The 27069-nt window shown below is 40.0% G+C and overlaps 3 protein-coding genes and 1 non-coding gene across 7 annotated transcripts; 1 reads left to right on the top strand and 3 right to left on the bottom strand.

Annotated features, from left to right (window-relative positions):
• Positions 1–1752: 1752 nt before the first annotated feature.
• LOC106416993 lies at positions 1753–4005 on the bottom strand. The gene is made up of 4 exons (XM_048759585.1): positions 3457–4005; positions 3187–3402; positions 2413–2934; positions 1753–2160 (listed from the first exon to the last, which is right to left on the bottom strand). Exons 1-4 carry the CDS (start codon positions 4003–4005, stop codon positions 1753–1755), a joined length of 1695 nt encoding a protein of 564 aa, XP_048615542.1.
• Positions 4006–5418: 1413 nt separating this feature from the next.
• LOC125589219 (probable disease resistance protein At1g15890) lies at positions 5419–8484 on the top strand. Its single transcript, XM_048761695.1, has one exon. The coding sequence runs from the start codon at positions 5768–5770 to the stop codon at positions 8309–8311; it is 2544 nt and encodes an 847-aa protein (XP_048617652.1). The 5' UTR covers positions 5419–5767; the 3' UTR covers positions 8312–8484.
• A 12956-nt stretch (positions 8485–21440) lies between these two features.
• On the bottom strand, positions 21441–21520 carry TRNAL-UAG. The gene has a single exon. It is a non-coding gene; the product is annotated as a tRNA-Leu (tRNA).
• Positions 21521–21957: 437 nt separating this feature from the next.
• LOC106442120 lies at positions 21958–26959 on the bottom strand. 4 transcript variants are annotated; one of them, XM_022704243.2, is made up of 14 exons: positions 26501–26959; positions 25948–26342; positions 25680–25757; positions 25385–25542; positions 24073–24148; positions 23982–24005; positions 23843–23910; positions 23477–23726; positions 23115–23234; positions 22901–23007; positions 22764–22817; positions 22582–22665; positions 22354–22517; positions 21958–22234 (listed from the first exon to the last, which is right to left on the bottom strand). In XM_022704243.2, the coding sequence occupies exons 2-14, from the start codon at positions 26252–26254 to the stop codon at positions 22084–22086; spliced, it is 1641 nt and encodes a 546-aa protein (XP_022559964.2). In that variant the 5' UTR covers positions 26255–26342; positions 26501–26959; the 3' UTR covers positions 21958–22083. The 4 variants fall into 4 exon arrangements, with proteins under 4 accessions (XP_022559964.2, XP_048617653.1, XP_048617655.1 ...); XM_048761696.1 differs by having other exon boundaries at positions 23115–23231; XM_048761698.1 differs by lacking the exon at positions 23982–24005.
• Positions 26960–27069: the final 110 nt, after the last annotated feature.

Here is a 27069-nt window from a genome sequence, read left to right as displayed (position 1 = left end):
TGTCCAGAAGACCTTTAAGTAAGTCGTCCAGTAGACCTTCTAGACCTTCTGGTTAGTCGTCCAACGTCTTAACTAGAATTTTCTTCTGGTTAGTCGTCCAGAAGACCATTAAGTAAGTCGTCCACAATGATTTTCTATGTTTTATGAACTTCTCTGTAATCATCCACAATGATTTTCTATGTTTTATGAACTTCTCTGTAGACTCTATGTTATGAATTTATATGTTTTATGAACTTTTCTTTGTAGACCTTCTAGGTTAAATCGTCCAAACTAATTCCAACAGTGCAATTTAAAAAAGACAAGTTATACATTACATATTCCGAAAGGTTACTGCACTACCAAACTAATTTCCAACGGAATTCTAGTTTGGTATGAGGATAGGTTACAAAAAACATCATCCTATCCTGACCCTGTTAACATCCCCTAATCTACCAAACAACAGTACACAAAAGCATCAAGTTCAAATACAATCGCAACATCACACAATAACACATCCAATATCTAATCATACGTTGCCAGGTTCTCATCATTGTCTTCGTTTTCCCATTCATGGCACATAGGAAGCTCTCGAAATATATCCAGCGCCATCTTCTCCCTGATGGTCTTCCCGTGTTTTTTGTCAAACGCGCTGGGAAATTCTATCCCAAGAGCATGACATTCGATGTACTTCAGAGTGAAGGGGCCACAATCACCAGCTCGGCACTGAGGTACTCCAACGGTTTGTCTCGCATGTGTGTATGGCTCCAATGTGTATTGAACCTTTTGTTCGTCAGAGAGCGCGCACTCAACAAGCAGATAAGGGACCATTGTGACAAAAGGCTCCATTACCTCATCGAGTTCTTCAGGGCTAATATGAGAGACAATGTTGTCCCAGACGACGATGTGCCTCGTAGGGATCGATATCCATATAGCAATCCAATGCTGGTTCTTGAAGTTCACAGGTGCATAGATATCATCCACATCCACCCCCCAAACCTTCTTAGATTGGCAAAAAGAAGGTATCACGCCTGCATGATAATTCCACGCCCCTCTAGGGAGTCTTCTTCCTAAACCGTTGGCATCAGGAGTGTCGCTCTTAAAATCAGGGTGGAGGCCCTCCACTGTCGAGAAAATATATGATCAAGAAAGCACATTTTGTCGCTCCTGAAATGTTCTGGATGGTTTTGGTACCGTTGCCTCAGTAAATTAATAAAAGCATCCATTTGCTGCATATAAAACAATACAAGTCAAAAAAACTTACAGACGACTTAGAGACGACTAACAGAAGACTTAGAGAAGAATTAGAGACGACTTAGAGAAGACTTAGAGACGACGTACAGATGACTTACGTAAGATAACTACCAGACGACTTACAGACGACTTAGAGACGACTTAGAGACAACTTACAGACGACTTACGTAAGATAACTACCAGACGACTTATAGACAACTTACAGACGACTCACAGACAACTTATAGACAACTTACGTAAGATAACTACCAGACGACTTATAGACGACTCACAGACGACTTATACAAATCAGAAAAGTACCAGATAACTACCAGACGACTTATATAAGAGTAAGAAAATAGCAGAAGACTTACATGGTCGGTCAGCCATTCTAAGGGGGTTCGGAGGACCTGATAAAATGACTTGGACATCTACGTGGTTTTTTTTTCAGAGGCAGTTTATAAGAACTGCAAACACAAAATGTAAATAATCAAATGGAAGCTTTCTTAATCAAATATAAATAAGCATATTTTTAACAGCAACTTATGGATCTTTTTGCACCCATGCAGTGAGCTCCTTCGACTTCATCTTGTCATAGGGTGCAAAAGGATCATAGCCTCCGCCAACCTGTTTGTTTGGAATGATCTGTTTGGCAGTGCTGTTTCCCTTAAAAGGAGTTTGCTGTGTGGGAGCAAGCTTCCTTTCTCGCACACTTTTTTTACGGAGATTCACCAAAGCAGTCTCCTTCTTTGTCTGCCTTCTAGCTTCTTCAACGAGTAAATCTGAAGCGGTGGGAACTTGTTTGTCCAATATAAGAAGGCTAGGATCATCACTCGGTAAGTCGGCTGCAGTACTCACAAGACAGAGCTCTCTCGAGGAACTCGGTTCTGTAGTAAGACTCGGTTCTTTGGCTTCCTTCCGTCCTGCTTTCGCCCCATTCACACTTTCACTCTGCAATTTCGAGTTCACAGTGTTTAAAAACTATTAACAGAAGCCCTTACAGCAAAGATCAAATTCACACTAGAAACAAAGCACACATGTTCAGAATCAAGGCATACAGTGGTTCATCAAAGCACACTAGAAACAAAGCACACATGTTCATCCAAGCAGACAAGAAAACAAAGCACATCAGTCCTGACTCTTCCTAACACTTTGCCTAGTGACTCTCTTCTCTGCAATTTTGGGAGAGGTTTTGGTACTAACCCCGGGTTCGTCAGCAGGTTTTGGTGGATTTGAAGTGGTTGTAAGTTGACGATCATCATATGAACCCCCTCTGTTGGTGATTCCCACCTTCTTCTCCACAGCTGCCATCCTATCCGCCAGTAACTTGAGCTCCTTAAGGCACGTCCCAAAGCCAAGATTAATGGCATCAGATATGTCCTTCAAGGACTTTTCAATCTGCTGATGCGTCATCCCTTCACTACCCGCCGCAGGTGTCTCAGCAGAAACAGAAGACCCTTTACGAGCTTTCTTCCGAGGTCTGCTACTTTCTTCCTTCACAACACTCTCTGACTTCACGAGACTCACTTCATTATTCACTGGACTCACTTCCATCTTCACAATCTTGCGAGTACCGGTGACTGGCCAGCATTCCATGGTCCACTCCCATCCAGGATCATTAAACATGACTTTAATTATGTTATCCGCGGCAGGGTCATCTACGTCTCCGTCCCATTTTGGAAACATTTCATCAAAATCCTTCTGAACGAAGTTCTTCACGATAGTCTGAAATAAATAAAAGATATAAACTTAGTTAAGTCGTCTGAGAAGAATTTTGTTCTCAGACTACTTAAAGTTAAGTCGTCTGAGAAATATTTTGTTCTCAGACGACTTAAAGTTAAGTCGTCTGGAAGTCTTCCAACAAAAGACCACTCAGACGACTTAAAAGTAAGTCGTCTGAGTGGTCTTTTGTTGGAAGACGATCCACACGACTTAACTTTAAGTCGTCTGAGAAGTCTTAGGAGTGAAGTTAAGTACCTGTTTATTGATAGCAGCCTTAAAACATTTGCGTTGTCTTTTGCCACCCCTGTAAGCCAGCAACAGTGGAGACGGTCTGTTTGGTATGGGAGACCCATAATTAGCACCCAATTCTGGCATATCATAGTACGCCCACACTTGGAGCACTTGTATGAACCCATCAACAGTGTAACCAGTTTGCGTCAAGTCTTTTGCCTTCAGAGAATCCATCAGCACCTTAAACGCCAATCTCCCCCATGGATAATTCTCAAATTTTTCTAAATCCATCACTAGCCTTGCAAGACTAGCTGAAGTAGCGGATGAGAACTTTTTCCCTTCGATGTATCCTGCGTAGATGGCAAGGTATCCCAGCCGCATGCGATCATCCAGAGACCACTCGTCGCAGTTGTAAAATGCTTCTGTTATCTGTTCAATACTTGGCCCAGTATCGATATCAACACGCATCTTCTCCCAGAAAGCAGCCATCTCCGACGTAACCTCACACCTTGGATTTTCCAGGTCCTTGATGTAATCGCAGTTCAGCCCAGTGAGGTGTTCAAACTCTATCAGTGAAAACCTCACAGGTTGTGAAACGACAAGACTCCAGAGCTCAAACTTCTTCTTGATGTCCAGCTGGAAACAGAGCAAAAAATGTACCAGCCTTGAAGTCCAACCAAAGTCAAGCTCCTTGAATTTGATGAACACTCCTAACTTCGACGCCTTCAGATCCTCATATTCGTCAGCTGTGAGACAATCACATAGAGCTTTAAACAACTTCGTGTCATCAGAATGATACGAAATGCTCCTGATTGCATCGGGCTCTTCTCCTAATGTAAACATCCTCGGCGGGAGTTCTGGTAAATCTATTTTAAGGCCTGCAAATAATCACAAACAACCATCTCAAACACATAGGTTGCGCACTATGCTAAATGCTATAGAAGACTTGCAGACGGCTTCCATGAAGTGAGAAGACTACTCAGACGACTTCCAGGAAGTTAGTTTGGTTTGGTTTGTGTTCGGTTCAGTTTATATTCGGTTCGGTTTGTATTCGGTTCGGTTTGTATTCTGTTTGGTTTGTTTTTTGGATCGGTTTAAATAGATTATTTTTAGTTTGATTTTTCGAAGAAAAATTATGTTTTAAAACATAAATTATGTAAACCTAAACTATGTGAACTAAATTCAATATAAAACTGAAACAAAAATCTTTAAAAAATCACAAAAGGTATATAAAAATTAAAACAAATGAAAATTAACTAAAGTAAGAAAAACCAACATCATTAGTAATGTTTCTTATATCACTAAATTAAAAAACCTGCAATAAATAAATATTTTAAATAAAAACATTTTGATGATTACATATTAGGTTAGAATAATATAAGTTAATGAATAAAAATGAAAAAAAATTGGTTTGGTATTAAAATTTTAGTATATTGGTATTACTAATATTTTTAATTTAAATAATTACAAAAATACATCAGTTTTTGGTTCGGTCTAACCGAACCGAACCGAACCATTCGGGTTGGGAAAATCATCAACCAAATGATTTGAAATAGATTTTGGTTCAGTTTGAATCGGTTTTGGTTCGATTGGTTCGGTTTGACTTGGTTTGGTTCGGTTTTTTTTCCCACTCCTAGTATATTTAGTGTTCGTGTTTGTACGATGTTTACCAGTTACACCTTCGACGAAGATAAAAAAAATATTACAAACTGGATTCGTACGTGAAGTCCAAATCTTAAAGTCCACAAGTGGAATATATCAAACTGGATTCGTACTTAAAGTCCAAATCTTAAAGTCCACAAGTGAAATATTACAAACTAGATTCGTACGAAAGTCCAAATATATATTGTCCACAAGTCATTCTTTTCCCATGCTTTCCTAGTAGTTTTATGATGTTTACCTAGGACCGGATCTGAATAGAAGCTAATAAAGCATTTGTTTTAAGGTCGGACCTGAATAGAAACTAATAAAGCATTTACTTTAGGGCCGGCAACAATATATATAATTTTTGAGCCAAAATAATTGAAATTTCATATAGCTCTACTGGTGACGGCGGCTGATGCAACATCTTCATGCCCTGATTAGAATCTTAAGTGGTGCATTATTTTTTTATTTTCACGATTTTTTAAAAATAAATGGGCCAAAAAAGATTTTGGCTTTTAGGTCTGTAATTATCAGGCACGGCCCTGTGTTTACCCTGCCGTTAACCTTCGAGGAAGATAAAAATATTACAAACTGGATTAATCGTAGGTAAAGTCCAAATCTTAAAGTCCACAAATGAAATATTACAAACTGGATTCGTAGGTAAAGTCCAAATCTTAAAGTGTCATAAGTGGAATATGACAAACTGGATTCGTACGAAGTCCAAATCTTAAAGTCCACAGGTGGAATATGACAAAACTGGATTTGTACGTAAAGTCCACGAATATGACTCTCCTAAGGGATAGGAAAAGTGGGGTCGTCATCATTAGTTGTTTATGAATTATTGGTATATAGTTATCGGTCTTATTAGCTGGAGGCTTACTATTTTCTCATCTAAGTCAATCAAAATTATCGTTGTCCTCTTTCTCTTGTCCATTCAACAAAGCAGTGAGTTTGAGCAAAGATGGGAGGGTGTGTATCAGTAGATATACCATGTGATCAAGTGGTGAGTCAAACCCACAGATGCTTATTTGGGGATGGAAATCACATCCACATGATGAAGGCTAATCTCGAGGCTCTGGATACAGCTACGCGAGAACTTAGAGAAAGGCGAGTTGATCTGTCAAGAAGAGTTTCCCTAGAAGAAGATAAAGGTTTGGAGCGGCTTGCTAAAGTAGAAGGATGGTTGTCAAGGGCAGAAAGTATTGACTCTGAGGTCAGTGATCTGCTTAGGGAGGAACCAACTGAAACTAAGAGATTGTGTCTTTTTGGATATTGTTCAAAAAATTGCATATCAAGCTGTAAGTATGGTAAAAAGGTATCGAAGAAGTTGGAAGAAGTTAAAGAGCTTCTATCTAAAGGAGTTTTTGAAGAATTGGCCGAGAAAAGGCCTGCATCAAAGGTGGTGAAGAAAGATATCCAAACAACAATAGGTTTGGATTCAATGGTCGGAAAGGCATGGGACAGCATCATGAAACCTGAAGGAAGAACTTTAGGTATTTATGGCATGGGGGGAGTTGGGAAAACAACCCTCTTAGCTCGTATCAACAACAAATTCGACAAAGAGGTGAATGAATTTGATGTTGTGATATGGGTTGTGGTCTCTAAAGATTTGCAATACAAGGTGATTCAGGATCAGATTCTAAGAAGATTACGTGCTGACCAAGAATTGGAAAAGGAAACAGAAGAGAAGAAAGCATCTTTCATAGACAATATCCTAAGAAGAAAGAAATTCATACTGCTATTAGATGATCTGTGGAGCGCGGTAGATTTGAACAAGATTGGAGTTCCACGTCCAACTCAAGAAAATGGATCGAAGATAGTTTTCACCACTCGTTCAAAGAAAGTTTGCAGAGACATGGAAGCTGACGATGAGCTGAAAATGGATTGTTTGTCAACGAATGAAGCGTGGGAACTGTTTCAAAATGTAGTTGGAGAAGCCCCATTAAAGAAGGATCCGGAAATTCTCACACTTGCAGAAAAGATTTCCAAAAAATGTCACGGCTTGCCACTTGCACTCAATGTGATTGGCAAAGCCATGTCATGTAAAGAGGATGTACATGAATGGCGTCATGCAAATGATGTTCTCAAAAGTTCCAGCCGCGAGTTTCCAGGTATGGAAGAAAATATTCTTTCAGTTTTGAAGTTCAGCTATGATGGTTTAGAGGATGAAAAGGTGAAATCATGCTTCCTATACTGTTCGTTGTTCCCGGAAGATTATGAAATAAAGAAGGAGGAGTTGATCGAATATTGGATCAATGAAGGATTTATAAATGGAAAGAGAGATGAAGATGGAAGTAACAACAAAGGTCATGTTATTATTGGTTCGTTAGTTCGTGCGCATCTATTGACAGAATCAGAAACTACTGTGAAAATGCATGATGTGTTACGTGAAATGGCTCTTTGGATAGGGTCTACGTCTGGAAAAGAGGAAGAAAAACAGTGCGTCAAATCCGGTGTGAAGCTAAGCTGTATACCAGATGACATCAACTGGTCAGTTTCGAGAAGGATCTCGTTGATGAGTAATCAAATTGAAAAGATATCTTGCTTTCCCAAATGCCCCAACCTTTCGACTCTATTTCTCAGGGATAACGACTTGAAGGGTATACCAGGTAAATTCTTTCAGTTTATGCCGTCCCTTATCGTCTTGGATCTTTCGCATAACCGAAGTCTTAGGGACTTGCCGGAAGAAATTTGCAGCTTGACTTCTTTGAAATACCTCAACTTATCATACACACGTATAAGTTCGTTATCAGTTGGTTTGAAGGGGTTGAGGAAACTAATAAGCCTGGACCTGGAGTTCACCAAGCTTAAAAGCATTGATGGGATAGGAGCAAGCTTACCAAATCTTCAGGTGTTGAAACTATATCGTTCTCGTCATTATATTGATGCAAGATCAATTGAGGAGCTACAACTTTTAAAGCACTTGAAGATTTTAACAGGAAATGTGACAGATGCTTCAATTTTGGAAAGTATCCAAGGAGTGGAGGGATTGGTGCGTTGTGTTCAACGCCTTCGGATTATCAATATGTCCGCAAAGGATTTAACATTAAACACGGTAGCTCTGGGCGGTCTTCGAGAACTTGAGATTATAAATTTCAAGATCTCTGAGATAAAGATAGATTGGAAATGCAAAGGGAAAGAAGATCTTCCTTCTCCATACTTCAAGCACCTCTTCAGTATTGTTATACAGGATTTGGAAGGTCCAAAAGAATTGACCTGGTTATTGTTTGCTCCAAATCTCAAGCATCTTGAGGTGTTACGTTCACCAAGCCTAGAAGAAATAATAAATAAGGAGAAGGGAATGAGTATTAGCAATGTGCATCCTCCTGATATGACGGTTCCCTTTCCGAAGCTAGAATCCCTCACTTTAAGGGGTTTGCCTGAATTAGAGAGAATATGCTCAAGTCCCCAGGCTCTTCCATCCCTGAAAGATATTACTCACTGCCCAAAGCTGTCACTAGAGAGTTTCCAAGACACGAGCAGGTATGTTGAAATTGAAGAATGAGGCTCAGAAGCCCCGTTTCGTATGTCATATGTGTGTCAGTGTATCCTCTCAGTTTCTTAAACTTGGTTTTCTTTTTATGTTCTGCTTTCGCTTGAATGACATTGTTGCATTTCCACTTCTCTCCAGTTTGTAACCATTTGATACAGTTTCCTTAAAGCTTTTATTTGTGTGTATTCCGATTCATGTATCTCTAATAGTAAGAAAACGACAGTGGGTGAGCAATCATCTTCTTCAGTTTCTGCAGCGGTTCAACTTCGTCAGCTTCGAGTATCATGGTGGTCGTCGAAAATTACAATAATAATAATAGAAAAAAAATTGCTATGTAACCTATTAAATAATAATGAGAAAGGAGACACATTTGAATGGTAATAACTAGCTAATAACCTGTGATCTGGAGCTTGAGATCATATATTTTCTGTTTGAATGATTTATGTTGTCTTCTCTTATTGTTAATAATCAGCATTGATACCGTGGAAGTAAAATCGTGTTGCCTAAAGTACAAGGTTCTTGATATTAGAGTTGCCCAAAGTGTAAACTATTTGGCAAGGTGGCTGTCTTGCAGTTGTAGTAATTGACTTTTGATAAAGAGAGTCAACAAAAGTTAAGATATTACTATTCATTGCTTCATTCCTTAGAGAAGAGAAAATCGAACAAAATACTTTCCTCGTTCTAAGCCCCTATGTCGTGTGTCTGATCCAGCTATAACCATCACACACTTTGCCGATGATCTGATCCACCACTCTCCATCTGTTTTGACTGCAAAGGCCATCATATGAAGAGAAATAAGTACTATTACTATTGCCCTACTTGTGATTTGGAATTCCATAGAGGTTGTCACTTACTTCCTCCCAAAGTAAGCCATCCTTTTCACCTCCACCACTCTCTGACCCTCACCTCCTCAGATCCTTCTTTCCTTAGCTCTAATAACCTGTTGATTGGGATATTATATCCTCCGGTTCACAAAAGTCTGATATCAATATCTGATGGAAATCATGTCAAATAAAAGTATTGTCAGAGACATGTTAAAGACCGATACTATCATTGCTCAGTCTGTAATTTCAGCCTAGACATCAATTGTGCCTTAAATTCACCACCTCTCACTATTGAAAACCAAAAAATCCATGACCGCTATGATCGTTTAGAGACTGAAAAGAAGAAATCATGCTTCCTGTATTGTTCTTTGTTCCAGGAAGATTATGAAATAAAGAAGGAGGAGTTGATCGAATATTGGATCAGCGAAGAATTTATAAGGGAGAGAGAGATGAAGATGGAAGTAACAACGAAGGTTATGATATAATTGGTTCGTTAGTTCGTGCGCATCTATTGATGGAGTGCGAAACTAAATCCTCCTTTTTCCAAATTGGATTCACACCTGCGGTGAAAATGCATGATGTGTTACGTGAAATGGCTCTTTGGATAGGAAAAGAGGAAGAAAAACAGTGCGTCAATTCCGGTGGGAAGCTAAGCTGTATACCAGATGACATCAACTGGTCAGTTTTGAGAAGGATCTCGTTGATGAGTAATAAAATTGAAGAGATATCTTGCTGTCCCAAATGCCCCAACCTCTCGACTCTGTTTCTCGGGGATAACGATTTGAAGGTAAATTCTTTCAGTTTATGCCGTCCCTTGTCGTCTTGAATCTTTCGCGTAACGAGTATCTTAGTGAATTGCCGGAAGAAATTTACAGCTTGATATCCTTACAATACCTCAATTTATCACGCACAGGTATAAGTTCCTTACCATTTGGTTTGAAGGGGTTTAGGAAACTTATAAGCCTAGACCTGGAGTTTACCAGTCTTGCTAAGCATTGATGGAATAGGAACAAGCTTACCAAATCTTCATTTGTTGAAACTATATTGTTCTTGTGTTTTTATTGATGCAAGATCAATTGAAGAGCTACAACTTTTAGAGCACTTGAAGATTTTAACAGGAAACGTGAAAGATGCTCTAATGCTGGAAAGTATCCAAGGAATGGAGCGATTGGCTAGATGTGTTCAACGCCTTTGGATTTTGGATATGTCCGCAGAGGTTTTAACATTAAACATGGTGGCTCTGTGTTGTCTTCGAGAACTTCATATTATGTACTCCAAAATCTCAGAGATAAAGATAGATTGGAAAAGCAAAGAGAAAGAAGATCTTCTATGCAACAGTTCTCCGTACTTCAGGCACCTCTCCAGTATTGCGATATACGATTTGGAAGGTCCAAAAGAATTGACCTGGTTATTGTTTGCTCCAAATCTCAAGCATCTACACGTGACAAGTTCAGGAAGAATAGAAGAAATAATAAATAAGGAGAAGGGAATGAGTATTAGCAATGTGCATCCTGATCTGACGGTTCCCTTTGCGAAGCTAGAATCCCTCCGTTTAAGGGGTTTGAATGAATTAAAGAGAATATGCTCAAGTCCTCCTGCTCTTCCATCCCTGAAAAATATTGTTGTCGAATACTGCCGAAAGCTGCCAAAAGCTGCCACGGAGAGTTTCCAAGATACCATCAAGAATAATGAAGATGCTGAATGAGGCTCCGAATAATATGTGTGTAAGTGTATCCTCTCAGTTCTTAAACTTGGTTTTGGTTTTATGTTCAGCTTTTGCTTTAATATATAGCATTGTTGTCAAAGTTGTATTTCTCAAAGCAGGAAACTTTTTCATTGTTGCATTTCCACTTCTCTCCAATTTGTAACCATTTGATACATTTTCCTCAAAGCTTTCATTTGTGTGTGTGTTCTTAATCATGTATCTCTAACGCAAACTCTTGACGCAAAACCGCATTGCTAATAGTAAGAACGACAGTGAGCAGGACCTTCTGTGTCAATGATTTATGTTCTCTTCTCTTAACTGGGAGGGGACATTCAGAGTCAAAAGAAGAAGGCTTCCTGATCGATGTTTCTCAAGAAGGTCATATGAAAGCTACACAGTCTGCAAATGGAAAAATGCTTCTCATCTGCATCTTTCAAGAAGCACCTCAAAACGATTCAGTTTGTCTTTCAGCTGGCTTAATCTGGTCACCTATACCAAACAAGAACAACGGTTCTTCCAAGAGAAACCTAAGCAACAACCTCCACCATTTGCAAGTTCTTGATTCACAAGTCTAACTCCCCATCTCTTATTAAGCTACAAGAGTCAACTACCAAACTACACAGCACAAGATTCCAAGTCCCAAAGTTGTTGCAGATATTTTGCTGAGTGCTCCGTCAATTAAGAAAATGAGAGACATGTTTTTAAACTTTCTGATCACAATACCGTTGGATACGAGAAACCAACCAGCCATGTTGTGAGCTTTCAAGTCTCAAAATTTCCAATAAAAAAATATAGACAATTTAAGTTTTGTAACGAGAGATTTTTCTATTTCTTTTTTTTTTCATTTTTTTTTTAACTCATTTTTCTATTTCTTCTTCTCTTGTATATCTATTCTTCCTGTTATGCTTTTATGTAAACATACCTCTCTGCTCATGAGATCATGACTTGCTTCCCAAGCTACATTGCTCCTCCTCTTTCCATTTTCATTTCAGTATTAATAGAGCATTTAGCAAAAATATGGATGATTTCGCCTTTTTTAAGCGAAAATTTCTGATTTCTTTGGAGTTCCTTTTTTTTTTTTTTTTTGATCAAACCATGCATTGCATTAATTTCAAAGAAGAGTTCTGCCCGCCACTAAGGGGGTTTCTTACAGCCAAAGCAAGGACTGATTTTTCCACTGAATCAGCCTCACTGTTAAAGTTTCGAGAAATAAAATCAAAGGAAATGACATCAAAGAAAGACATGAAGTGATAGATATCAAACATGATACCGAACAGTTCAGGTTGGTACCCTCCCTTCTTCAAAAGCTTGATCAGGGATAAGGAATCATATAGAACCGCCAGGGATCGGACGTTTGAATTAACAGCAAGCGCTACCGCTCGATGGACAGCAATGGCTTCCGCCATTAGAGCTGATGATACATAACCGTGAGACTCGGAGATGTTGGTTATAGACGCCACATTACTCCCGCTGAAAACCCCACCTATACCACTCATTCTTGACGAAGTGTCCCAAGCCGCATCGACTTTGCAGACTAGAACACCAGGCTGAAACGACGGTGGGGGGCAGGGGGAGATATGATTCGATCGGATTGAGAGAGGGCCGGGGATCGATGATGCTCTGTTGACAGTTTGTGCTTGGCTCCACTCCTTTGCGTCTTTGATACTCTTGAGGATCACCTCTTGAGCTGTAAATGTTTTGTTCTCAAAAACAAGCTTATTCCTAGCTTTCCACAAGTTCCACATCACCCATGGCCATAGTGGAGAGGTTAATCCAGTCGGAGGTAGGGGAGTGAAGAAACTGCCCTGTTTAACCAGATCAGTGACCGAGGAGATTGCACTTGTCGGTCGATGCTGAATCGGGATGTGGCTCCATACTTCTTCCGCCAATGGACACTTAAGGAAGACACGAAGATCGTCCTCATGTGCTCCACACGCTTTGCAGTTGAAACTTTGGAAGCCTCTCTTCTCCAGATTGGAACTGACCGGGATGGCCTTTCGCACCACTCTCCACAAGAAGTCCTTTAGCTTTGGTCCTGTTTTAACATTCCAGATATGAGACATCCAATTAATTGGTTCGTTCCCACGAGTCAGAGGTTTGTCGCTTGTCATTCCCACGCCATACCCTGTCTTTGTGGAGTACGTTCCTGATTTTTCCGATAACCATATCAAGGTGTCAGCGACTGATGTTGAGCTTGTTTTTATCTGCAAAATAGTGTCCACATACTGAGGAAATATACTTCTTATCTTCTCCACCTCCCATTTGTTTCTGAGTGGGCATAATAAATCGCTAACCATCAGGACTTGATTTGCAAGCGTTGGAGGACCTATTGGCTGACAGGGCGTTTTGAAAGAGAGCCAAGGTGCATTCCAAACACTGATCTGTTCTCCGTTTCCCACAGCCCAACTGAGGCCCTGTTTCAGGATGTTTCTTCCCGCTAGAACGCTTCTCCAGCCATGAGAGGCTGAGGCTGTTACAGGACAATCCATGAAGGAAGAGTTCCATGCATATTTTCCTAATAACACACGGCCTAACAGAGAATGCGGTTCTTTGATTAACCTCCAGCCAATCTTAGCAAGAAGGGCATCGTTGAATGTTTCAATGTCCCGGAACCCAAGTCCGCCTGCATATTTGGGCAGTGCCGTAGTGTCCCACGCGACCCAACACATTTTCTTTTTCTCCGGATTCGCATCCCACCAAAACCGAGTGAGTATTGACTGTATTTGTTTGCACAGAGAGAGTGGCAACTTGAAACAAGACATAGCGTGGCACGGAATGGCAGAGAGCACTGATTTGAGCATAACTTGCTTTCCCGCACCAGATAGGAATTTTGTCGTCCAGCTTTGCGATTTTTGGCGGATCCTATCAAGGATTGATGCGAAAATGTCTCGCTTCCTGCGGCCAAACTGCTCGGGGAGACCAAGGTATTTACCTATCCCTCCTTCCGTGTAAATCTCCATTGTCCCCTTGACCCGATCACGAACCGCTTCAGGTGTTTTAGCCGAGAAGGTGATAGCCGACTTCAGTGGATTGATCCGTTGTCCCGAGACCGATTCATACAGCGAGAGTATCTTCATGAGAGCTGAGACACACGACGGTTTCGATTTGCAGAAAAACATGGTATCGTCCGCAAATAAAAGATGGTTTATTGGTGGGCTATGGTGCGAAACCCGAACTCCCGGTAGTGAGCCGTCTGCTTGTCCCTTTGCACATAGAGCTGACAATACCTCAGTACATAAGATGAAAATGTGGGGGGGATAACGGGTCTCCCTGCCGGAGACCTCGCGACGGCCTAACCAGACCCTGTGGTGATCCGTTTATTAGGAAGGAATAGGACACCGATTTGATACATGTCATGATCCACCCTATCCAGATTGGATCAAAGCCTAGTAGCTTTAGTACTTCCTTGACAAACCCCATTCAATCCTATCATAGGCCTTGCTCATGTCCGTTTTCACCGCCATTGTACACCGCTTCTTTGCCTCGGACGTTCGTAAGAAGTGTAAAGTCTCGTGTGTAATAAGAACGTTGTCCGAGATCGCTCGTCCCGACACAAACGCCGATTGAGTATCAGAGATAAGGACAGGTAAGAGTGGCTTAAGTCTTCGAGTAAGGAGCTTAGCGATGATCTTATAGTGAGTGTTGCACAAGGAGCTTAGCGATGATCTTATAGTGAGTGTTGCACAATGCCCCAACCTCTCGACTCTGTTTCTCGGGGATGACGATTTGAAGGTTATACAGGGTAAATTCTTTCAGTTTATGCCGTCCCTTGTCGTCTTGAATCTTTCGCGTAACGAGTATCTTAGTGAATTGCCGGAAGAAATTTACAGCTTGATATCCTTACAATACCTCAATTTATCACGCACAGGTATAAGTTCCTTGCCAGTTGGTTTGAAGGGGTTTAGGAAACTTATTAAGCCTAGACCTGGAGTTTACCAGTCTTGCTAATCATTGATGGGATAGGAACAAGCTTACCAAATCTTCAGGTGTTGAAACTATATTGTTCTTGTGTTTTTATTGATGCAAGATCAATTGAAGAGCTACAACTTTTAGAGCACTTGAAGATTTTAACAGTAAACGTGAAAGATGCTCTAATGCTGGAAAGTATCCAAGGAATGGAGCGTTTGGCGAGATGTGTTCAACGCCTTTGGATTTTGGATATGTCCGCAGAGGTTTTAACATTAAACACGGTGGCTCTGTGTTGTCTTCGGGAACTTCATATTATGTACTCCAAAATCTCAGAGATAAAGATAGATTGGAAAAGCAAAGAGAAAGAAGATCTTCTATGCAACAGTTCTCCGTACTTCAGGCACCTCTCCAGTATTGCGATATACGATTTGGAAGGTCCAAAAGAATTGACCTGGTTATTGTTTGCTCCAAATCTCAAGCATCTACACGTGACAAGTTCAGGAAGAATAGAAGAAATAATAAATAAGGAGAAGGGAATGAGTATTAGCAATGTGCATCCTGATCTGACGGTTCCCTTTGCGAAGCTAGAATCCCTCCGTTTAAGGGGTTTGAATGAATTAAAGAGAATATGCTCAAGTCCTCCTGCTCTTCCATCCCTGAAAAATATTGTTGTCGAATACTGCCGAAAGCTGCCAAAAGCTGCCACGGAGAGTTTCCAAGATACCATCAAGAATAATGAAGATGCTGAATGAGGCTCCGAATAATATGTGTGTAAGTGTATCCTCTCAGTTCTTAAACTTGGTTTTGGTTTTATGTTCAGCTTTTGCTTTAATATATAGCATTGTTGTCAAAGTTGTATTTCTCAAAGCAGGAAACTTTTTCATTGTTGCATTTCCACTTCTCTCCAATTTGTAACCATTTGATACATTTTCCTCAAAGCTTTCATTTGTGTGTGTGTTCTTAATCATGTATCTCTAACGCAAACTCTTGACGCAAAACCGCATTGCTAATAGTAAGAACGACAGTGAGCAGGACCTTCTGTGTCAATGATTTATGTTCTCTTCTCTTAACTGGGAGGGGACATTCAGAGTCAAAAGAAGAAGGCTTCCTGATCGATGTTTCTCAAGAAGGTCATATGAAAGCTACACAGTCTGCAAATGGAAAAATGCTTCTCATCTGCATCTTTCAAGAAGCACCTCAAAACGATTCAGTTCGTCTTTCAGCTGGCTTAATCTGGTCACCTATACCAAACAAGAACAACGGTTCTTCCAAGAGAAACCTAAGCAACAACCTCCACCATTTGCAAGTTCTTGATTCACAAGTCTAACTCCCCATCTCTTATTAAGCTACAAGAGTCAACTACCAAACTACACAGCACAAGATTCCAAGTCCCAAAGTTGTTGCAGATATTTTGCTGAGTGCTCCGTCAATTAAGAAAATGAGAGACATGTTTTTAAACTTTCTGATCACAATACCGTTGGATACGAGAAACCAACCAGCCATGTCGTGAGCTTTCAAGTCTCAAAATTTCCAATAAAAAAATATAGACAATTTAAGTTTTGTAACGAGAGATTTTTCTATTTCTTTTTTTTTCATTTTTTTTTAACTCATTTTTCTATTTCTTCTTCTCTTGTATATCTATTCTTCCTGTTATGCTTTTATGTAAACATACCTCTCTGCTCATGAGATCATGACTTGCTTCCCAAGCTACATTGCTCCTCCTCTTTCCATTTTCATTTCAGTATTAATAGAGCATTTAGCAAAAATATGGATGATTTCGCCTTTTTTAAGCGGAAATTTCTGATTTCTTTGGAGTTCCTTTTTTTTTTTTTTTTTTGGTCAAACCATGCATTGCATTAATTTCAAAGAAGAGTTCTGCCCGCCACTAAGAGGGTTTCTTACAGCCAAAGCAAGGACTGATTTTTCCACTGAATCAGCCTCACTGTTAAAGTTTCGAGAAATAAAATCAAAGGAAATGACATCAAAGAAAGACATGAAGTGATAGATATCAAACATGATACCGAACAGTTCAGGTTGGTACCCTCCCTTCTTCAAAAGCTTGATCAGGGATAAGGAATCATATAGAACCGCCAGGGATCGGACGTTTGAATTAACAGCAAGCGCTACCGCTCGATGGACAGCAATGGCTTCCGCCATTAGAGCTGATGATACATAACCGTGAGACTCGGAGATGTTGGTTATAGACGCCACATTACTCCCGCTGAAAACCCCACCTATACCACTCATTCTTGACGAAGTGTCCCAAGCCGCATCGACTTTGCAGACTAGAACACCAGGCTGAAACGACGGTGGGGGGCAGGGGGAGATATGATTCGATCGGATTGAGAGAGGGCCGGGGATCGATGATGCTCTGTTGACAGTTTGTGCTTGGCTCCACTCCTTTGCGTCTTTGATACTCTTGAGGATCACCTCTTGAGCTGTAAATGTTTTGTTCTCAAAAACAAGCTTATTCCTAGCTTTCCACAAGTTCCACATCACCCATGGCCATAGTGGAGAGGTTAATCCAGTCGGAGGTAGGGGTGTGAAGAAACTGCCCTGTTTAACCAGATCAGTGACCGAGGAGATTGCACTTGTCGGTCGATGCTGAATCGGGATGTGGCTCCATACTTCTTCCGCCAATGGACACTTAAGGAAGACACGAAGATCGTCCTCATATGCTCCACACGCTTTGCAGTTGAAACTTTGGAAGCCTCTCTTCTCCAGATTGGAACTGACCGGGATGGCCTTTCGCACCACTCTCCACAAGAAGTCCTTTAGCTTTGGTCCTGTTTTAACATTCCAGATATGAGACATCCAATTAATTGGTTCGTTCCCACGAGTCAGAGGTTTGTCGCTTGTCATTCCCACGCCATACCCTGTCTTTGTGGAGTAGGTTCCTGATTTTTCCGATAACCATATCAAGGTGTCAGCGACTGATGTTGAGCTTGTTTTTATCTGCAAAATAGTGTCCTCATACTGAGGAAATAGACTTCTTATCTTCTCCACCTCCCATTTGTTTGTGAGTGGGCATAATAAATCGCTAACCATCAGGACTTGATTTGCAAGCGTTGGAGGACCTATTGGCTGACAGGGCGTTTTGAAAGAGAGCCAAGGTGCATTCCAAACACTGATCTGTTCTCCGTTTCCCACAGCCCAACTGAGGCCCTGTTTCAGGATGTTTCTTCCCGCTAGAACGCTTCTCCAGCCATGAGAGGCTGAGGCTAGTACAGGACAATCCATGAAGGAAGAGTTCCATGCATATTTTCCTAATAACACACGGCCTAACAGAGAATGCGGTTCTTTGATTAACCTCCAGCCAATCTTAGCAAGAAGGGCATCGTTGAATGTTTCAATGTCCCGGAACCCAAGTCCGCCTGCATATTTGGGCAGTGCCGTAGTGTCCCACGCGACCCAACACATTTTCTTTTTCTCCAGATTCGCATCCCACCAAAACCGAGTGAGTATTGACTGTATTTGTTTGCACAGAGAGAGTGGCAACTTGAAACAAGACATAGCGTGGCACGGCATGGCAGAGAGCACTGATTTGAGCATAACTTGCTTTCCCGCACCAGATAGGAATTTTGTCGTCCAGCCATGCGATTTTTGGCGGATCCTATCAAGGATTGATGCGAAAATGTCTCGCTTCCTGCGGCCAAACTGCTCGGGGAGACCAAGGTATTTACCTATCCCTCCTTCCGTGTAAATCTCCATTTTCCCCTTGACCCGATCACAAACCGCTTCAGGTGTTTTAGCCGAGAAGGTGATAGCCGACTTCAGTGGATTGATCCGTTGTCCCGAGACCGATTCATACAGCGAGAGTATCTTCATGAGAGCTGAGACACACGACGGTTTCGATTTGCAGAAAAACATGGTATCGTCCGCAAATAAAAGATGGTTTATTGGTGGGCTATGGTGCGAAACCCGAACTCCCGGTAGTGAGCCGTCTGCTTGTCCCTTTGCACATAGAGCTGACAATACCTCAGTACATAAGATGAAAATGTGGGGGGGATAACGGGTCTCCCTGCCGGAGACCTCGCGACGGCCTAACCAGACCCTGTGGTGATCCGTTTATTAGGAAGGAATAGGACACCGATTTGATACATGTCATGATCCACCCTATCCAGATTGGATCAAAGCCTAGTAGCTTTAGTACTTCCTTGACAAACCCCATTCAATCCTATCATAGGCCTTGCTCATGTCCGTTTTCACCGCCATTGTACACCGCTTCTTTGCCTCGGACGTTCGTAAGAAGTGTAAAGTCTCGTGTGTAATAAGAACGTTGTCCGAGATCGCTCGTCCCGACACAAACGCCGATTGAGTATCAGAGATAAGGACAGGTAAGAGTGGCTTAAGTCTTCGAGTAAGGAGCTTAGCGATGATCTTATAGTGAGTGTTGCACAAGGAGCTTAGCGATGATCTTATAGTGAGTGTTGCACAATGCCCCAACCTCTCGACTCTGTTTCTCGGGGATGACGATTTGAAGGTTATACAGGGTAAATTCTTTCAGTTTATGCCGTCCCTTGTCGTCTTGAATCTTTCGCGTAACGAGTATCTTAGTGAATTGCCGGAAGAAATTTACAGCTTGATATCCTTACAATACCTCAATTTATCACGCACAGGTATAAGTTCCTTACCAGTTGGTTTGAAGGGGTTTAGGAAACTTATAAGCCTAGACCTGGAGTTTACCAGTCTTGCTAAGCATTGATGGGATAGGAACAAGCTTACCAAATCTTCAGGTGTTGAAACTATATTGTTCTTGTGTTTTTATTGATGCAAGATCAATTGAAGAGCTACAACTTTTAGAGCACTTGAAGATTTTAACAGTAAACGTGAAAGATGCTCTAATGCTGGAAAGTATCCAAGGAATGGAGCGATTGGCGAGATGTGTTCAACGCCTTTGGATTTTGGATATGTCCGCAGAGGTTTTAACATTAAACACGGTGGCTCTGTGTTGTCTTCGAGAACTTCATATTATGTACTCCAAAATCTCAGAGATAAAGATAGATTGGAAAAGCAAAGAGAAAGAAGATCTTCTATGCAACAGTTCTCCGTACTTCAGGCACCTCTCCAGTATTGCGATATACGATTTGGAAGGTCCAAAAGAATTGACCTGGTTATTGTTTGCTCCAAATCTCAAGCATCTACACGTGACAAGTTCAGGAAGAATAGAAGAAATAATAAATAAGGAGAAGGGAATGAGTATTAGCAATGTGCATCCTGATATGACGGTTCCCTTTGCGAAGCTAGAATCCCTCCGTTTAAGGGGTTTGAATGAATTAAAGAGAATATGCTCAAGTCCTCCTGCTCTTCCATCCCTGAAAAATATTGTTGTCGAATACTGCCGAAAGCTGCCAAAAGCTGCCACGGAGAGTTTCCAAGATACCATCAAGAATAATGAAGATGCTGAATGAGGCTCCGAATAATATGTGTGTAAGTGTATCCTCTCAGTTCTTAAACTTGGTTTTGGTTTTATGTTCAGCTTTTGCTTTAATATATAGCATTGTTGTCAAAGTTGTATTTCTCAAAGCAGGAAACTTTTTCATTGTTGCATTTCCACTTCTCTCCAATTTGTAACCATTTGATACATTTTCCTCAAAGCTTTCATTTGTGTGTGTGTTCTTAATCATGTATCTCTAACGCAAACTCTTGACGCAAAACCGCATTGCTAATAGTAAGAACGACAGTAAGCAGGACCTTCTGTGTCAATGATTTATGTTCTCTTCTCTTAACTGGGAGGGGACATTCAGAGTCAAAAGAAGAAGGCTTCCTGATCGATGTTTCTCAAGAAGGTCATATGAAAGCTACACAGTCTGCAAATGGAAAAATGCTTCTCATCTGCATCTTTCAAGAAGCACCTCAAAACGATTCAGTTCGTCTTTCAGCTGGCTTAATCTGGTCACCTATACCAAACAAGAACAACGGTTCTTCCAAGAGAAACCTAAGCAACAACCTCCACCATTTGCAAGTTCTTGATTCACAAGTCTAACTCCCCATCTCTTATTAAGCTACAAGAGTCAACTACCAAACTACACAGCACAAGATTCCAAGTCCCAAAGTTGTTGCAGATATTTTGCTGAGTGCTCCGTCAATTAAGAAAATGAGAGACATGTTTTTAAACTTTCTGATCACAATACCGTTGGATACGAGAAACCAACCAGCCATGTCGTGAGCTTTCAAGTCTCAAAATTTCCAATAAAAAAATATAGACAATTTAAGTTTTGTAACGGGAGATTTTTCTATTTCTTTTTTTCATTTTTTTTTTAACTCATTTTTCTATTTCTTCTTCTCTTGTATTTCTATTCTTCCTGTTATGCTTTTATGTAAACATACCTCTCTGCTCATGAGATCATGACTTGCTTCCCAAGCTACATTGCTCCTCCTCTTTCCATTTTCATTTCAGTATTAATAGAACATTTAGCAAAAATATGGATGATTTCGCCTTTTTTAAACGGAAATTTCTGATTTCTTTGGAGTTCCTTTATTATCAGGTTTTTACAAAAAAAAAACGTTTTTACATTCGAACCTAATTAAAAGTATTCTAGAGCTTGCACTTGTTTGTTCAAGCACAAACCAGACATTCGTCTGCATAAGGTATCAACTTCAATTAGTCCAGGGCCAGCCCTGTGTTTGGGTCAAACGACGGATACCTCGCAAAATGATTTTATTCATTTATTTTCATGTAGGGAAATTAAAACAAAATGGTTGACAGCTGTGGTATTTGAACCCACGCCCTTTCGGACCAAAACCTAAATCTGGCGCCTTAGACCACTCGGCCAAACTGTCTTGTTACTTTCGTTTAACCGGTAGCTTAATTTATTTTGATACAAATGTTGTATACTTTCGGACAGATACACACGTAGGTATTCGACATTCTATTATTGTGTTCTGATTATAGTTTTGGATTTGAAGAGATAATGTAGATTCCATTCGAAATAAAATTATTGTAACAGTTGGTTTGATTTGTTCACTCTGGATCCTATTTATTTGTTCAATGTTAATTTAGGCATTACACGTGCCTTGGAAACATAAAGAAAACCAGAACGGTTCGCATCAAATGAGCTGCGTTAAGCATGTATGGGCTCCACCCTGTACGAAATCGAGGCTAATATTCTCCGACTATTTTCAGAAAGTAAAATATATCACTGCCTGAACTTACTTGACGATATCTACTGATGATATCTACCGGAGAGAGACCATTACGATAAGTAAAACAATTTGCGTTTAAGTAAAACATTTTGCATATAAACTAGCAAAACGTTATATCTTGCATATAAACTAGCAAAATGAAGAAAAACATGTGTTGTTTGTTTCAAAAAAAAAAAAAAAAAAAAAGAAAAACATGTGGTTTAGCTACGAACCCAAGAAGGCTCCAAACCAAAGAGCGTATCGCCTCGGTTTTGAGCAGCTGATGACGTTCGGGGTGGTGGTGCATGTACCGTGATCGGAAGAACCCATTCGCATTTTTCCCTTTCCCGTATTAACAACGGATGTTCATACCTATAAAATCATACAGAACCAGAAGTGTACTTGACTTTAAACAACTTAAACACCTGAGATTGAAAGAGAGAATGATCCTTTGCATTAGAAGTCCCATTTTGAGTATTGGGGAGTAATACCTGCTCAAGTGCACATCCTTTGGAGTAATTAGGAACTCAAAACGAAGAATCCATTGCACAGAAACACGAGGTGTTGTAAACGACATTGGACCATCCGTGGGAATCGAAAACAGAAAGCTCGTCTGAATAAGGTCTGCAACCACTTCATGGTGATCGCTTTGGACCTGTTGACAGCGTTAGGGGAAGAAAGAACACAATGTAGTAGAAAAATCTCCATTGTATTTGTACCTTGGTATGCGTTGGAGAATTTCTCCTGGAGGGATGAACAAATCTTCTGTTTATTGTTTCTGAAGTTTCCAGTGTAACCGAGACCTGAAATCAGATATATAGATCGCTAAATTCAACAGACCTTGATATAGCCTCAACTTCAGAATTACACAAAAAAAAACTTGCAAATTATATGGACTTACCTCAAGACATCTTCTAGCTCCTTCTTCATGGAAGAAAGTAAGAGTTCCACCAATCTACACACACCATTGGAGTAAAATCGTTTATTAATGCAGGAAATGTTATGAAAGAATGAGGAATTACATGAGGCTGCCATTACGTTATCGCTGAAGTAATACGTAGAGTCGGTATTCTTCGGGGAAAATCTAAGAAGGACTTGATCATCCATTCTGATGTTGTACGATCTTCCTCGTGTAAATCTTTCTGCTGCAAGAAAATGATTGTACTGGATAGGTTGCCATCAACAAACAAACGAAGACTAAATCATATAAAATATTCAAACTGTGAGAAGGGTAACAGTGTAGATAGCTCACATGGAATTGGTTCTCCAGCTCCAGCTTCAGGGGAGTTAGATGCTCCTGAGCCATTTGTCTGGTTGAGCTGTTGGCTCCGAATCACGGAATCTGATGATTTACCAGGATAAAAGCCATCTACTAGGAAAAAGATAGGAATCATTTTTCAGTAATTCCTTCCTTGCTCACCAGTTATAGAGCTAATAAGAAAAATAGATAACGGGACACATTCTAAAATAGCATCTTTCAACCATTATTGGTATTTGAGAAATTGTGTTAGCGAAGTAAGCCTTTCACAACTTCTTCGGCAAACAACTGAACTGGTAACATTCTCAGTAAAAAAAATTGCTGTTTTAGGCAATTACATGCACATTAACATTTACCAGGTCCAGGGTCATAAGACACCACAGCAGCTGACAACTGAGAAACTATCTCTTTAGGAGATGATCCAACACCTTCTTCAATATATGACGTGCCTTTCATTGATAATCGCGGTCCAGAATTCAAGAACGACGAACTGCCAAAAGTCCTGTTTAAATTTCCTTTGTTCGGATAGGAAGAAACTGAGGAGATCTCATCGCGTGAACTGTCATATCCATCCTCACCATTATCATATGCGTCATTTGCTTTTATCTGCATTAAGTACAATTAATTGATTGTTCTTAAGTTGACCAGCATGCAAATGAAACCAATAGGTATACAAAAAGCTGTAAAAGTAGGAGTAAAGATAAATAGTAATATGGTCGTACCCATTCAGAGTCTCCATCCATCCCTTTCCAGTATATTTCTGTCTGAATGGTACTGGTTGGAACAATCCCTGAGAGAAAACGTAAGATGCCATCAGCTTGCGCTGCTAACGCCGTCCAAACATAAGGAAAAGAAAAAAACCTTCTACGTTCTGTATTTGTTGTCCTATGAATAAACAGAGTTCAGAACTTGAACTAAAATTCACAATTAGATAGTTGAGAACAAATCTTACCATCGGTTTGACTATCCTCTAAAAGCAACCCGTTATTTTTGGGATCTGCCCATACTTGGATCGGGACTCGAGTGTTCTGTTAGTATATCAAAACATGATTACGAGTGTCAATACTATGCCGACTTTGATAAGAAAAATTTAATAACAAAAGGGGAAAATAAATTATATTCAGAAAAGCAAGAGTCCTAACACCAAAGTATGCTTTTAAAAAATTTTCTATCAAGAATCATGACATATGAGGCATGTAAACTAAATTTCACTACTGACATATAGCCACTCTAGACCCGCTATCAGGAAAGTAACAGGAATCAAATCAAAATTTATGAATAATTTGTCTAGCTCTATTCGTAAACAATAAAAATAATAAAGAATAACCATGCATGCGAGTTTTATATTTAAAAACGTAAAGTACATAGTGTGAACATATTTATGTAGAGTTTGGCTGAGAAGCTCTGTACATGTGACATGTGTCTATTTTAGTGTGAACACATTTATTACAATGCTTCTACACGTGACATGTGCCCAGTTTAGTGTGAATGTATTTTATTACAATGCTTCTACACGTGACATGTGCCCAGTTTAGTGTGAACGTATTTATTACAACGCTTCTCATTTAATATATATATATATATATCTATCTATATATCATACTTTTATAAGTTAAAATGATTAAATGCTTTTTTTGTTAACCATTAAATGCAGATTTTACATGGTCTTAATACTTATTTAGTTAAAGGACACCTCATTTTAGTAGAAATATAATTCAAGACTGAAACAATATTTTTAAGTTCTAGGATTATATTATAAGGTGCCTCACTTGTGTACTAATTCTACTTTATTAAAGGATATTACAATTAACTGACCGAACTACTAAACTCACTTCATGTGTAAGAAAACAAAGTAGTACATGTGACACGAAAGTTTTCCAAGAACATCTAGACTAACCTATGCTTCAACCTCATACTTTGAACAAAAACACTGGTGCGTAGCCGTGCCATCGCCATAGAGAAACAACAAGCTAGATGATTTAAGAATGTCGAATGACTCGTACAAAGTTGTTTGATTGTCTTATCAATTAGGCACCAAGCAGAGCTTAAGCACTATAGCAAGAAAAGTTGTGTTTCAATCTAACATTCTTCTACAGAATTAAGTCTGCACAAGAGAGCTAGAAATGTTTGGGTAAACTCCAGTTTAGTTTTCTACACAGAAGAAAAGAAAAATATAATTGCATTCAAACAATCAGGGTAAACAAAACGCAATGTACTGCACCTACAGAACCTAAAAACAACACGCAAAAGTCAAGTAAACTAACCACTTCGATGAACTCTTTTGTCGGCTCCTTGTAAAATTGACTGTTTTCCAATGCCATCAATCTTCCGCTTAATGTGCTCTTTATATAGTAATGGTAACGTAAAGTAGCACCCTTATATAAAGGTGGTATAATCGGTGGGAGTGTAGCTCGAACCATTACTGTACAAAGAAACACAAACAAAGATGCCTGTGAGCTTAAAAATTGAAATTGTAAACGCTTGATGGTCATCAGCATCCAGCATAGTCTAATGTCAATATTCATGTAGTATTAAAGAAAGAAAATCAGGCAAGATTACATGTCATCTTAGCCCCAGGGGATAAGAGTTGATTAGAAATCAAGGATGGTGTTGAACTGTCCAGAAAGATGTGTTCACCTGAAAATTACCAAAAAGATATACGATCACATAACTATAAAAGTACACATGAATGGCACCGAAACTAGTGTTCCTCAACCAGGTACAAGTCTAGTTTCAAGATATTCAAAAGCATCAGCAATTTAGAAATCTCCACGAACTGATATAGCATATAACAGTTAGATTAACAAAAGGCTCTTTTTTTCAGTACCTTTTCGTCCTTTGCTTCTTGGTGATGACTTTTGCGTAGAAAACCACTGAGTTTCCAGTTTCTCTACTCCTTTAACCTCAAAACTAAGCTTTTCCACCAAAACCGAGGGATTAGCCCCGTTCTCATGATCCATTCCAGGGGAATAACCAACCTCGATAGTTACAAATAAGGAATCTCCAGGCCTGTACACATCTTTATCCGTTTGCAAACTGAGAGTTGGTTTAACCTTGCTTCCAGAAACACCCGAAGATTCACTAACTTCGTTAAAACTGCTCATCCCCAAAAACGAAAACCTTGATGATAACATCGTTTCAATAGCAGTGTTCCTTAACTATTCAGCCTGAGTCACCACCAAGCAAAAGCATCCCTGACGAAAATTTGATTAGGCATAAACCCTGCAAAATTTGATCAGCAACACTTTTTTATTTTAAATATATAGAAAACGCCTCAAATGTAAGCAAAACAATCACAAGGTAACAAAGAAAGGCTCGAATGCGTTTCGAAATAACGATCATAGATCACAGAGACCTCAAAGAAGAAGAAGATGGCTTACACGTGATGATTGGAATGATCACGTGACTTGGATGGAGTTGGGGAAACAAGAATACTCAATTCAAGTAGGCTACACACAATGGCAATCAACCGAAACTCAGATCCGGAGAGAAGACGACGCGGATCGCGCAGATCATATAACCAATTTGTGAGGTATCGTTTCGAACGAAGGCGATGTCTTGTTCACAGTCAGATTCACAGGGACTGAGCTTCCTTCTTTCTACCTTGTGTTCGTGAGAGCAAGGAAACAGAGGTAGCAGCAGGACGACGACAACGCCGGCGAGAGTATCCTCCGTCGCTAGGATCGAGAAAATGTGGAGGAAAGCATTAAGGTTGAGATTTCTACGGTGAACCGGGATGATCAATTTCAGCTCCTGATCTGTGATTTTTTAGATTTATTTTGTTTTCTTGTTAATTTACCCCATTTGCTTAACATTACGATAAAAAGACAAAAATAGCACTAAATCAATTTTATGTTCCCAAACTAGCATTCAAGGGTGGGGTTTAAGATTTAGGGTTTAGAGTTTAGGGTTTAGGGTTTAGATTTTATGGTTTAGGGTTTAGAGTTGA

This window comes from Brassica napus, chromosome C6 (genome assembly GCF_020379485.1).
Source record: "Brassica napus cultivar Da-Ae chromosome C6, Da-Ae, whole genome shotgun sequence".
Taxonomy (NCBI): domain Eukaryota; kingdom Viridiplantae; phylum Streptophyta; class Magnoliopsida; order Brassicales; family Brassicaceae; genus Brassica; species Brassica napus.
The sequence above is the reverse complement of the archived record's forward strand: the minus strand, read 5'-3'. Positions and strand labels throughout refer to the sequence as shown.